Genomic DNA, 14,190 nt, shown 5'->3' on the forward strand with positions numbered 1-14,190 from the left:
GTCTCTCTCTTCATCAGACTTGGGGGCAGTGAGCTGGACCGCACATCCCCCATCTCACCGCCTTGCGGGACAGGACAGAACCGGAAGCTGGAGAGAGACGGTTCTGATGAAGCCACCCGGCCCTGGACACCGGCTCTGCACACACACTGCCCGGCTGACCAGCTGGGCCGCTTCCTTTGCCCCCGAACCGTTTGAATCGCACTCACCATGGAAGTCTTGAGTAGCTACTTCAACCAACAAGGAGGCCAGGGTCATGTCGCTGGTCCTTCCAGGTGGCCCTTGGGGACAGCAGGACCACCTGTCTGCCCTGTAACCCACAGGCAGCTCCTTTCCCCCCGGGTCTGTCTGGTGCAAAACCCCCATAACTAGCGTTCTATTTGGAAAGGAACGTGTAGCTTTCCGGAGGAAGGTATGAGCTTCATCCTCCAAGACGCGGCTCCGGCCCGTGGATTTCTGGGGGGGGGGGGGGCAGTGGCTGTTTGCTGAGGATTTTCTCTGTGCAGCTCATTCTGCTACTCACTTTGGACTCTTTACATCACTTGATCCGCACAACAGTCCTGTGAATTCAGCGCATCCTTGTTTTGCAAATGAGGAAGGTAAGGTTCGAGGGAAGCTGCTGGGCTATTGTGTGTTGGAAGCGCCGGTGGCGTGCAGCTCAGTGCAGCTCATGAGAAGGGCTGATGCAAGCCACCCTCAACACACTGCAATATGGGGCTTCTGAACTTCCCTACAACCGGCTTCAGAAGTTAAATTCTACTGGGACGGTCCATTCAAACATGACAGATGGGTTATTCTTCTTAAGGGCGAAGGTCAAGAACTGAAACTGGCTTGGGAGTTTGCTGGGTGCCCACTTGTACCACAAGACCAATGACAGCGGAGGGCCGGGGTTTTGTGGGTGGGGAAGACTTGTGTAGCTGTGACCTGCCAGCTCCAGCCCATCCCTCCAGTGGCTGAGAGGTGAGGGGGTCGCACTGACGTCCATCACGTGGGGACACCTGGTCCAGCCACGTGCCCGATGACGCGCTCACGCTGAACGAGGTTCAGGGGCTGCCCTCCCCACGCCTCTCACTTGTGACATTTCCACAGTCCAAATCCTCCTCTGCCTGGACAGGCAAAGGCACTAGTCTGCTGTGGACTGCATGTTTGCGTCCCCCCAAATTCGTATCTTGCAATCCTAACCCCCAAGGGGATGGTGCTTGGAGGAGGGGCCTGTGGGAGGTGGTCAGGTCATGAGGGGGGAGCCCCCATGAGCGGGATTCGTGCCCTTATCAACAAGGCCCCAGAGAGCTCCCTCACCCCGTCCTCCAGGTGAGGACACAGTGTCTTCACCGTCTAGGAGGCAGGAAGTGGGCCTCGCCAGACACTGGGTCTGCCCACGCCTTATCTCGGACTTCCAGCCTCCAGGAGTGTGAGAAATAAGCGCGTGTTGTTCATAGGCCACTCAGTTTACGGCATTTCGTTACATCAGCCCGAGCTGACTAAGACAGCCAGGAATTGGGCGTGAACCTATGGGAACAGGCCCTCCCTGGGCTCAGCATCTTCTCCTGGTCCCTCTCCATCTCGACCTGAGCTTCTCCACAAAGACTCTCCCGGCTGTCCCAACGTATGTGCTCTTGCCTCTCCTCGGAGGCCCTGGGGTCTCTGGGTTTGGTGTCTCTCGTTTCTTCACCCCCCAGCACTGACCACAAGACTTCACACCAGGAACCAATGAAAAGCTCAAGTCCTCACTCGCCCAATATCCACGATCTGACATCCCGATAGGCAGGCAGGAAACCCAGCATCACCTTACAAGATGAATGAACTGACCCTTCATAAATGAGTTCCTACTCAGACCTGCTTCCTCCTCGAAGTAGTGTCTGTCCCGCCTGCCCCTGACCTTGCTGCTTTGTAGGTCAGACTCTAGTTGATGATGGAGTTCAAAAAGACGGGAGAGCACCATGGAATTAAAAGCAAATCCAGTTAGACGGAGATGGAAGGCTTTCGGCAGTTAGTAGAAATGATCCTGGAGAACCACTGGATTATTTGTCAACCTGCTGACAAATGAGGTTGGGCAGAGCTGGATTAATTAATCACAGAAGACAAATCCAAGGAGAGTGACAGGCATTCTGAGGGAATTCTGTGAACATCACAGGACTAAAATAAGCCCTCGAGGTATCAGAATATGCCCTCACACATCTTTGCAGACACAACCTTTGCTCCAGGAAGGCTGCTCTTCCCCAGGTGTTCGGGCTCCCATCCTGCGCACAGCTGCCTTCCTCGGAAGGGCTGCCCTGTACGCGAGCCCCAGGCGAGATCAGCATGACGGAACCTCGTGGAGATGGCGGTGACGGCTGCCCCGTGGATAAATCAGAGGATGTCCATCTCAACCCATGTCTTTACAGTTTCCTGGGAGAGAGTGGGGGGTGGGCTGGGAGAGGGGTGCATTCCTCCTCCTGTTACAGCTGGGAGTGCAGGGAAGGAAGCCAAGATAGCGTCCACAATGGAACTTCATGTCTTCGCAGATTCACCCGTATGTGTGAGATATATACGCGTATGTGTATGTATAGCAAAAGCAGACATGAGAAGAGAGAACAATTCTGCGAGCGCTGTGGGCACCCCCTCCATGTTCCTCTCTGTGAGCGCACGGCCAGGAGTGGGTGACACGGGGGAGACAGAACCCTCCAATGGCCCAGGGTGCTCTCATTTCCTCCGGTTTTCTGTAGGACGAGCCTCTTACAGACGCAAGCGTTAAATATTTCCGACAACACGGCCCCTGAACAGAATCCAAGCTTCCTCTTTCCCTCTCACACACACACAGGCGTGCGTGGGTGTATTCCGTGGTCCCTGGCTGATGGAAGGATGCTCCGGGACGGCGCCGGCTGTCGGCAGCGGCTCCCCTTCCGCTCCCCCCGCCCCTCCCCTTGCACAGGGCGACATCCCGGCGTCCCCTCCCTTGGGGACTACCTCCTCCCCGACCCCCCACCCCGGGAGGACAGCTCACCTGCCGGCAGCGTGGAGAACTCCACGAAGGCCTCCTTCCTCTCCCTCTGCTCCAGGGGCAGTTGCCAGGGCACCTGGTGGGGCTTGGCCAGGACCTTCACTTTGTAAGCCGCGTTGGGCCTGAGGTTGCAGAACTGGTACTTGTAGCTGGTGGCCCGGACGACGTCCAGCTCCTGCTCGTTGAGGAAGATGACATGGCTGTAGTTGCTGTTGGTGGGCATCCAGGAGAGCTGGGCGGAGACCTGCGTGATGTTGTCCACACGCAGGTGGGACGGTGCCACTACCACGTCCTTGCCCACCAGCAGCGTGCAGCGCAGCCCGTCCGAGCTGCCCCGGCTGGTGGCGCACTGCACGGAGATGCGGTAGGTGCAGGCTGCCGTGTCCAGCTTCTCCACCAGGGCCTTGGTCCTGCCGCCCAGCGCCAGGCTCAGGCGCGTCTCTGCGTCCACCAGCACATTGTAGGTGCCCACAGTCCCCCAGCCCGGGGGCACCGCCGGGGGCTCCCAGCCCACAATGACACTTTTGGCAAGTTGTTTGATGAGGGTGATTTTCCGAGGGTAAGGCACGATGTCTTCTCCGATGTCATCGATGTTCGTGTCCAGCGTCCCCGCCCCGTGGTCGGAGGGGCCAGAGTCCGTGTGCGTCGGGGAGTGGAGGTCCAGGATGCGCTCCCCGTCCGAGCCGACGCCGGCATGGTTGATGAAGTTCTGATCCTGGTCTTTCCCCAGAGTGCTTGCCAGTCGAGACTCGTCCTGGACAAAATCCACGAAGTTGGAGGGCACCAGGCCCCTCTGCCCGTCCAGGAGCTCGCCTGTGGGGTACGAGGACAGGGTTACTGCCCAACTGTCCCATGGGGGCCCGAGGGCCTGCAGTGGAGTCTGCGCCTCCCCGCAAGGGGACTGCTGTACGGAAAGCAGCAGGGTCACAGTGGATTCCTCAGCCCTTTACAGGAATCACTCCAGCATCACCTCTTCGGGACCCCCGCCCCTGCGTCAGCACCCCGCAACCTGCCATCTGCCACCCCACCAGTGAGGCTGGCTTCCCCCCTAGCGCCCAGCACACCGCGGCCAGCCACCCGCGTATGTGTGTCAACGCCCCCCTTCCAACGGGGACGAAGCTCTGGGAGGACAGGGAACTCTGTTCCCTGCTAGACCTACAGGCACACCTGGCACAGAGTAGGTGCTCAGTAAGAGTGTGTCAGAAGGACAAACAACATGCAAACTGCGTGGGTTTGGAGGCTAAAAAATTACACACTTTACTCTGATTTTTGATTAGGTGATCACACAAACAGGAATTAAAAGGTGAATTTCCTCCCCCGCCCCTTGCAGAGCAATGTGTCTGTCTTGGCGAAATTCCCGACATGTGTCCGTTTGGTGAGAGACGATCAGTTTGGTCCCAGAACCACCTGGAGGCTGAGTGGCCCGAAGAACGCCACCAAACTAGCTCTCGTGGCTGCGGGCAGTCACAGCGGGGACCACTTTTTATTTCATGAAATAGATCTCGTGGCTGCGGGCAGTCACGGCGGGGACCACTTTTTATTTCATGAAACAGATCTTGTGGCTGCGGGCAGTCACAGCGGGGACCACTTTTTATTTCATGAAATAGATCTCGTGGCTGTGGGCAGTCACGGCGGGGACCACTTTTTATTTCATGAAATAGCTCTCGTGGCTGCGGGCAGTCACGGCGGGGACCGTTTTTTATTTCATGAAATGGTCTAATTTCTTCGCGTTCTCTTTACTCGTGGGGCTCGGAAGCTGCTGAGAGCAGAGCCGTGGAAAACTGAGAAGCGCTCGGAGGAGCTTCAGAGATGACACCGTTTGGGTGATCTCGCGACACCAGCGGGAAAGGGCTGTTTCCCCTGGCGCGTCGCAGAAAGGGCTTGACTGGGGGTCCGGGGACCCGGGAGGCTGGGCAGCGTGGAACGAAGGGTGGGGTCTGCTCCCAGTAGACACACGCACACGTCAAGGGACATGCGACGGGCCCGGGCGACAGGGATGCTGACCACTGAGTCAGTCCCGAGTCTCCCAGGATCAGTGAGGATCTGTTTCTGCTCCTGTCCCCAGGGGCCGGGTCTTGAGACGTCAGTCTTTGCCTCGAGGATGCTCGGAAAACAGCGTCATTTGACACAGGGAACGCCGAGAAGGAGGAGGGTGGGAGTGACAGCAAGTCCTGTGTACCAGGCCGCATCCTCAGACCCCACGTCTGCTTCCTCATTTATCGCCACAGCCGCCCCTTAAGGTGGCCACCGCAGCCGTCTGCATAGCGAGGGGAGGTGAGCTTGCCACTGTCACGTGGACAACGGAACGCTGAGCTCTGCCGCCTGCCTTCCATCCGGCCTCTGGAAAGTCTATGTGAGCACAGTGCCTGGCGCAAATACTCTAGAGAACTCCAACAAGGGTTACCTGGCAGCTGCCTTGGGCACACAGTTCTCCCCTGGTGCGCACGTGGGTGACGGCAATGTGGATTTGTGTTAAGAGTTCAAGCAGCTTTGCCACCAGTTGTGGTGAAATTTCTCGGGAGGCCTACCCACAGCTGTGCCACTGTTTTTCCAGTAACTAATGGAAACCAAGAATTTCAATGACCCCAGGCTCTGGCACCTTCAGAAAAACAGCCCAGGCTGGGCTGCCGCTCACCGACCTCAGCGGAGGCCACCTGATCTCGGAGCCCATCAACCCCAGGACAAGAGTCAAGAGTGTGGCCATCAGCTCCAGGGAAACTCCAGGAGGTCACGCTAGTTTAGCAAGAAACAATTTTTTTCTGCTCAGAGGGACAGGAGGAAACCGAGACCCTTCTGTTAGGGCAATGGGAGAGTTTAGGGAACCGAGGAATCTGGATTTATGAAGCTCCTGGGGATGTCCCATGTTCATCCTCTAGCTACAAAAGTGACCAAGGTTATGAGTTTTGGGCAGAGGAATTCCCATTTCCTGATCTCACACTGTGCAAGGTGCAGGAAGTGGTCAGGCAGGACACGGGGCTGGACCACCCTAGGTTAACAACAGAGGCTGAAGGTCAATGGGATCGCTGTGAACCAGACGAGGTCCCCTGAAAGGGTCCCCAGCCCTGCCTCGGAGAAGGTGCTGGGCTGTAAGAGAGGCGGGGAGGAAGAGACCCTCATCTGTCAGCCCCACGTATCTGCGGGAGCTCCTGGGAAGCTCTGTGAACGTGAACATGAGAAGGTATCCACCCCGTGTCAGAGGGCTGCTTGGGGTTAAAAATAGGAAACCCCACTCAATCAGACAAAAGGGGAACAAACACCTCGTAACTTCCGAGGGCGGGAGGGTCAGAGCAGAGGCTGGGGCGGCCGGGAGTGATGGGCAGCCCGGCCCTGGCCTGGCCTGTGTGCGCCACCTGCCCGCCACGCTCTCACTGACCTTCATAGAAGCCGTCCTCGTCCATGTCTCCATAGACGTAGAGGTACTTCCCCGCCGTGAGGGGCAGCTCAGCCTCTGGGTTCTCATTTGGCCCGTCAAAGGGGTTGTAACTAGAGAAAGAGAGAAAACCCATTCAGTAATGCTCTGGATGGAGACCGACCCCAGCCCGTCCCTTGCAGAGCTCGGGGCCTCCTCCCTGCTGTCGCCAGGACGTTTTAGACCCACGCGATGGTTCGGTGCTCGTGGATTGTGAATGCACTGAAAACTCAGGCCATCGGTAGCTCAACTCACACAGATTCCATGCTGAATGGTAGTTCTGGAAGCAAGCTCTACACTGAGTCCTTTGTATCAGATGACATTTAAATGACTCCAAATTATATTTTTAAATAAATTTCCAAATCAGCAAGCAAATAAAAAAGTAATTAATCCTATCATTGTTCAATATATATTATTGATCACAGGTAGAATCATAGGACGTATATGCTTCAGTCACCTGCTTTTTACACTTTGCAATATGACATGATTATGTTTCCCCTCATGAAATATTCTATCATATCCTTTTTGATGGCTGTATAATACTCCACTGAAGAGATTAACATACTTTATTTAACCAATTCCTTATGTTGGGCATTGATATTTCTTCAAACTTTTGGCTGATATAATCAGTGCTGCCTCCAATATCTTTATCAACATATGTTGCACACCTGCCCACTTTCTTCCTAAAGATAAGTCCCTAGGTAGTATATTTGTTTGGTCAAAGACCTGCACATTTTAGAGGGCTTAGGTATGTACAGCCAAAATGTTCTAAAAATGGATGTACATTTTATCTTCCCCTCCCCACTAGGACTGTAAAATGCCCGCTTCTCAAATCCTCCAAATATTGGAATTAACATTTTTTTTAAAGTCATGTCCAACTTGCAGATAAAACATGTGAGATGAATTTTTGATTTTCTACTTAAAGGGTCAATTAATTTAAAATAACAGGAAAGGACTCAACAAGAAAATCCAAGTGACATCAGTGATCGTGGGAGATGATCACGTAAACAAAAAGAACAAAGGGTGTCACTCAGTGTCCTGTCACACAAAGGGTGAAGCGGCAGCAGTTCCCCTGGGGGCCAGCAGCCCCGTGAGGTACCAGCACTTTCCTCTGTGTGTTTTATCTGATCCCCACCGACGCTCAGTGAGGAGAGCAGAGATGATATTATTTTCATTCCCAATTCTCACGGCCAGCTGAAGTGCAGTGACTTGTCCAAAGCCACACGCTCATTAGGAGGTGTGGGTGGGAGCAGAACGAAGGTCTGCTGACCCTCACCCTGCGTGGGTTTAACCACACCACGTCGCCCTGTCCCTCGGAGTCCAGAGGTCCAGGGACACCATCCAGCGCCCTGAGGGTTTTACTGAGTCAGTGACTGCTGGGGCATCTGCATCGGGATGGAAGGCCAAGCAGACGGATGTACGATGTGAAAGCCCAGCGGCTGGAGTGAAGCCAAACGTGGTTTCTGGCAGTGGGAATGGCACGCGCAAAGCCAGGAGGATGGGAGCGGGGTCCCCTCAGCTGCTGGAGAAGGACGGGTGAGGGTGGGAGCGCTGGGGGCCGTGGGTCGGAGGGGCCACATCAGTGTGGATTTAACCTCCAGAGCTAATAGCCATCGGGAAGGAGGCGTCACCTACGGAGTGACGTGATCGCATTTGCGTTTTGCAGAGGGGTCCCTCTGATGCCGTGTGGATGGGGTCTAGCTGGGCAGGGAGTGTCCTTAGAGGAGATGGAAGGGGGGGCTGCCTGGGTATGAGGGCAGGGGTGCAGGGTCCTGGAGGACTCGAAGCTTTCTGGCCTCATGAGGTGCAGATGTGGGTGCAATTACTGGGCAGGGGCTGGCGGGAGCGGGGCTGGATGCGGGGAGACAGGAGGCCCAGGGTCCAGTTCCAGGCGCCTTACGCTGCCTAGGCTCAGAGAGGCTGTGGCTGCAGGTGGAGCCTGGAGTGGTCCACGTGCAGAAGAGGTCGCCCAAGGGGGGAGGATGGAGCAGGAAGACAGGGGACGGGGCCCAGGCTTCAGGAGGTCACACATCACTCTCAGGAAGAAAAGTCTCAGCTGGTGGGAAAGAGGGTGGAAGAGGCCAGCATGGGGAGGGGACTGTGGGCACCGAGGGGAACTGTGCACCGACGACGGAGTCCACATCCATCAGGGATGGACGGATAAAATGCGGTCTCCCCGGGCTTCCCTGGTGGCACAGTGGTTGAGAGTCTGCCTGCCGATGCAGGGGACGCGGGTTCGTGCCCCGGTCCGGGAGGATCCCACATGCCGCGGAGCAGCTGGGCCCGTGAGTCATGGCCGCTGAGCCTGCCTGTCCGGAGCCTGTGCTCCGCAACGGGAGAGGCCACAACGGTGAGAGAGGTCCGTGTGCCACAAAAAAAAAAAAAAAATGCGGTCTCCCCAAAGTCCGCTGTGATCCGGGTATAGAAGGGGACAGAGCTGCAGCGGGTGAGCCTTGATGACACAATGCTAAGACGGGAAGGAAATGTCCAGAACGGGGAACCCACAGCGACTGAAAGGTTAGTGGTTATTTGCGGTGGGGATGGAGGGGATGGGCTGACACCTGAAAGGGACGGGGGTCTTGGTGAGCGGACAGGGATGTTCTCAACTTGACAGTGGCAAGGATGGCATGTACTGTGCGTTGCATCTAGAGACCGTCATACAGGGTGAAGTAAGCCAGAAAGAGGAAAACAAATACGGTGTCATATCGCTTATAGGCGGAATCTAGAAAAACGGTCCAGATGAACTTATTGGCAAAGCAGAAAGAGAGTCACAGACGTAGAGAACAAACTGACGTTGACCAAGGGGGTCGGGGGGTGGGACGAACTGGGAGATTGGGATGGACACAGACACACTACGTAAAACAGAGAACTATCAAGGAGCTACTGCAGAGCACGGGGAACTCTGCTCTGTACTCTGTAATGGTCTAATGGGAAAAGATTCTAAAAAAGAGTGGGTACATGTATATGTACAACAGATGCACTTTGCTGGGCAGCAGAAACTAACACAGCATCGCAAATCAACTGTACTCCAATTTAGAAAAATGGGGGGACTGTAAGGTATGTGACCGACCCCTCAATAAAGCTGTTTAAAAGGAAGGGTGCGGGAGGCCTGCATCGGGTGCCTGCAGAACTTCTGGAAAGGGGCCCCCTGGAGCCTCAGCGGGGCTCGTCCTGCTGTTGGGGGAGGGGACTCCGGGCTGAAGAGGGGGCAAGAGATGGGGAAGCAAGGCCGCTCCACAGGCGGCTGCACGAGCAGAGGTGGGAGGAGGGGACGGGGCCACGGGGAGCAGGGCTTCTCCTGTTTCGAGTCTGGGGAAACTTCGAAGCAGGGTGCTGAGTAAGGACAGTGTTTAGCTCCGGGGGGGAACACCCCCAAACTCCCCTTACCTTCGAGCCACTCCTCCAGGGATCCGCAGGGTGTTTGGGGAACTCAGATCCGCGCGACTCTGTCTGGGACTATTGTCTGCGCTGCTCACAATGTGGTTTGATGTGGCTGGGCGTCAGGTGGAAAACACCCAGAGCGCCAGCGGAGGATGGAGGTGGGGCTCACCGAGCACCCTGGCTGCGGCCCGCGGTGTCGGCTATACACCCGCTGACCGCCCGGGCTTTCCCTCTGCCTGCTTTCACGCTGGCTGTGGATCCAGCCTCTGGGTGCCCCCACTCTTGGGCACCTTCCCCAGAATAAGGTCTCGTCGCCCCAGGAGAGCAGAGGGAGGGCGTGCCCAGGGAGCAAGGGGCCACCGCAGCCTCGAGGGACCAGGCTCATCGCTGGGAAGGGCCCAGCTGGCAAGGGAGACAAACCTGGAAGGCAGATCGGCATCCCGGCCGCGTCCCCAACTGGCCGGCCCGGAGGGCTCTGCCTGAACAGCTGTGTCAGCCCAGCTCCACACACACAGAGGCGGAACTGCCCTCCCAAGAGACATGGGGCGGGGCTGAGCCCTCCTTCCTGGGCCCCAGGGCTGGCGTCCTCAACGCTCTCTCCAGTGATGTGGCGATGTCCCCATGGACCCTACGAAGGATGCGGGCGGGGGCATGGGGGGGGCCCTCCTCAGGGGCCGGCTGGCATCCTCATCCATGACGCCCCAGCCCAGGGCGGCTACTCCACGGGCTTCCATTATCTGGACGTCAGAAGTGGGTTTGCATTGGTGAAATTAGTGGATCAGCGGAAAATAATCCACGGACAGGCAGCATAGTTATTAGAAACGGTTCTCACTGGAGAAGGCACACGGCACTGAAGGTGCGCAGACGGGCTCAAAGGAAGCTCACCCCACCTCCTCCACGCGGACAGATTCTAAGGAGCTAGTGAGGGAGGCATCCACCCTCGGTGACGGCTCCTGAGGTCTGATTCCTCAACAGCTCTGTGCACAGTCCAGTCCCCTTACGGGGGACTCTGGTTGCCCGTCGCCCACTAAGAGGGCAGTGGCGTCTGCCCCCAGAACACTGCCCTTCCTGCCCGGCCAACCCAGGAGGCAAAGGGTCACTGGAGCATCTGGAAACACAAGAGCCCAGGTCCTCACTGAGCATAAAATACAGGAGGTCTGACTGTTTTATGCCTGCTTTTGGTGACTATTTGATTCATCCGTGTCTGCACACCCGGCAAACTCTGGGCATTATAACGCCTGTCGCATTATAACCAGGCAGGGAAGTTGCAGGGAGGCGGCTACCTTCATCCATCTCAGGGTTTTCAGTGGTAACACAAAGAATCTGCGGGCCGTGCGTGAGCAGCCTGGCTCACGGTGGTGGACACAGACACCCAGGTCCTCCAACGGGAGCTCAGCTCTGCAGCTGTAACAGCTACGTGACGTGGCCCAGGCACCGGGCGGACAGGGACGAGGCCGGAAAGGCACCGAGCAGGGGGCTCTGGGCAAGGGGGCCCCCTTTGAGTTTCAGCTTGCCGCCTGTCACGGAGTGAACTGTGTCCCCCAAAAGAGACGTTCAGGTCCTGGCCCCTGTGGAGGTGAGCTTATTTGGAAATAGGGTCTTTGCAGGTGGGATCACGTTAAGATGAGGTCATGCTGGAGTAGGGCGGGCCCTAATCCAGGGACAGGGGTCCTTATAAAAAGAAGAGGGAACACACAGAGACCCACAGAGAAGAAGCGCACGTGAAGACGGAAGCAGAGGTTGGAGCGGGGAGCCTACAGCTGCGGGACGTCAGGGATGCTGACAGTCAGAAGCTGGTCGTCCCCACACCCTGATTTCCCACTTCGGCCTTCCAGAACCGGGAGAGCACGGGTTTCTGCTGCTTTTAAGCCACCCAGTTGGTGACAGTTTTGAATGGCAGCCCTGGGAAACTAACACGCTATCCAAACGCTTGCTATCAGAACAGACAAACCCTTGCCACCCTCCAAAGCCCGGATGAACTGGCCGCTTTCTCTCGGCACCTGGGAAGCGTCCCCTCAGCTCACGGAGCGTTCCCACCCCCATCACCCCACCTGCCCAGAGGCTGCCCGTGCTTCCGGATCTCAGAGGATGTGGAGAGGACCGTCGCTCTTACCTATAGCGGGCGACACACAAGTGGACCTTCCCCGAGTATCTCTGCTTGGCGGTACTGGAATTCCATTCATTATCCATCTATTGGAGACACAATGGACGTGCAGGTCACTGAAGCTGTAGGCGTCACATTTCATGCCGGAAGCACGCAGGAGATCCCTTCCACGGTCCCCCTGGCCTTTTCAGCCTCAGATGGTGGGACCCCCGTGAGATGCTGCCACACCCAGGTTCTTGGTCTTGGGTGTGACCCAGAGATGGGGGCGGGGTCCTTCCCTTCGGGCTTCTTGGTCTCACAGAGGACAGTTATAAAGAACTTGTCTCCCCCAATACTGTATGATATCACCTCTATGTGGAGTCTAAAAAATAATACAAATGAAGGTATGTGCACCACAGAAACAGACTCACTGACATAGACGACAATTTTGTGGTGACCAGAATGGGGGAAGAGTTAGGAGTATGGGATCAGCAGATACAAGCTACTATATATAAAACAGATAAGCAACAGGGTTTACTGTATAGCACAGGGAACTACAGCCATTGCCTTGTAATAACTTACAATGGAGTATAATCTGCAAAAATACTGAATCACTATGCTGACACTGACACAGTATTGTAAATCAACTATACTTCAATCAAAATTGATGAATTAATTAAAAGCTACTTTTAAAAAGACCTCATCTTCCCACACCCAGATTGGACTCAAGGTAAGGACCATCCCCCAACATAATTTAAGGCCTGAGATGTCACTGCCCCAGACCCTGCCAGGCTCCTCGGAGGACACATCTAGGTAATGCTTTGTGCCCTCAGCCCTCAAGGGCTCAGTGCAGGGAGGGGAGCACGCACGCGTGGATGGTGCCCGGTGCCCCCGGGAATCCTGATCAGAAAAAGGGACACGGGGGCTGCTTCCTCCCGATACCCCCCCCGCCCCGCCCCGCTCCTCTCTGCTGCCCGAGTCTGCCGGGCACCGGGACGCTGCCTATAGGGGTTTCCTTACACCGGCTACAACTGTCTTGGGGTCGGGGGAGGGAGGAAAGGGCACCAGGGGAGGGTGGGAGTGACCATGAACCCCGCCCACCCCGGGAGAAGAAGGCCGGGTGCCTCCTGACACTCCCGCACCGGGGAGAGGGCTCTCCTGGGGGTCACAGCACGGCACTCCCCGTCTCAGGGCCTTCAGTGGTTCCCCCCTGGACTTGGACCAAAAGTCGAGAGCTTCCCTGAGGCCTCAAGCCCCCTCCCCAGCTCCCAGCTCCTCTCCAGCCCCAGCGGGCTTCCCCTGGGCTCCTTCTCACGGATAAACAGACCACGAGTGGCCAAGAAGGGCCGCCCTGTCCTTCACCTCGTCCCTCCGGGTCACCGGCTTGTTGGGTTCACGACATTCGCTGTTACCCAACTTTTAGGTGTTGACTTATTTATGGTCATTCAGCCCATGAGAGCAGGGACTCCCCCCACCCCCATCTGTAAAACTGGGGCCACACATCCTGGCACATAGTAGGTGCTCAATGAACGGGGGTGAAGGCAAGGAAAAGGGGGGCTGGGGAGAGAGGGGAGGGCCGCCAACACCCACAGCCCGCGTCACGCACTGGGGCAGCTGCCTCAGCCAGGACAGTACTCACGTCGGCTTCAAATCTGCATCTTGGGCCACCAGATCTCGACAGAAAGGTGGGCTTGATGGACAGAGGTTCTGGCTTGTCACCTGGGAGCGGGAGGGGCCGGATAGATTCACCGATCACAGTGTGGCTTCCAGCGGAGCTCTCCTGACCTGTACACCAACAACGGAGCAATTTGAGAGAAGACACGAAGGAAATAATCAAAGTGCACTGGTCACTTGCCTTCCCTGTGGGTCTTTCCCTGTCTTTGGCATCAGTCCTGGACTTTTATTTTGGGACCCACCCATCTCCCACTCTTAATCTACACCCCCGGCTCTGGGCTGTCCATCCGGCAGAGTCCACGCCTGGCTACACCAATTGTTTGGTGGAGATGGTGGTGTTGCACATGAGATGGGAAGGTCCAATCAGAGAGAACTTCGTGGGAGTCATGGGCAAAGAGGCTCTCTTTTTCTCTGGCTTAAAATGGAGAGGAGATGAGACTCAGTGATACTGCAGCCACATTGCCACCAGGAGGAGGAAAGTCCATCTGAGAATGGAGACTGCTCATAGAAGGAGGAGCTGAGACGGAGAGGGAGGAACTGGACCCCAGTGGCATGGCTGGAGCCCCTGAATCCAGCTGTACCTGAGGCTAAACCCAGGCTCTTCACCTACTCTATGGGATAAACAAATTCCTTTTTGCTCGCACCAGTTTAGGCCGGCTTTGCTGT

At 56.4% G+C, this 14,190-nt stretch overlaps 1 protein-coding gene across 7 annotated transcripts in view; it reads right to left on the reverse strand.

The window, feature by feature from the left end:
• The window catches only part of RIMBP2 (RIMS binding protein 2), a 262,379-nt gene that overhangs the window by 36,376 nt on the left and 211,813 nt on the right, over positions 1-14,190 (reverse strand). For all 7 annotated transcript variants that reach the window (XM_049697907.1, XM_049697906.1, XM_049697908.1 and 4 more), the window contains 4 exons: positions 13,490-13,635; positions 11,881-11,957; positions 6,351-6,460; positions 2,981-3,790 (listed from right to left, as the gene is read on the reverse strand). In XM_049697907.1, coding sequence (XP_049553864.1) covers positions 2,981-3,790; positions 6,351-6,460; positions 11,881-11,957; positions 13,490-13,635 — 1,143 coding nt within the window. The remainder of the gene's footprint in view (positions 1-2,980; positions 3,791-6,350; positions 6,461-11,880; positions 11,958-13,489; positions 13,636-14,190) is intronic.

The sequence above is a fragment of the Orcinus orca genome, chromosome 15 (genome assembly GCF_937001465.1).
Source record: "Orcinus orca chromosome 15, mOrcOrc1.1, whole genome shotgun sequence".
Classification (NCBI taxonomy): domain Eukaryota; kingdom Metazoa; phylum Chordata; class Mammalia; order Artiodactyla; family Delphinidae; genus Orcinus; species Orcinus orca.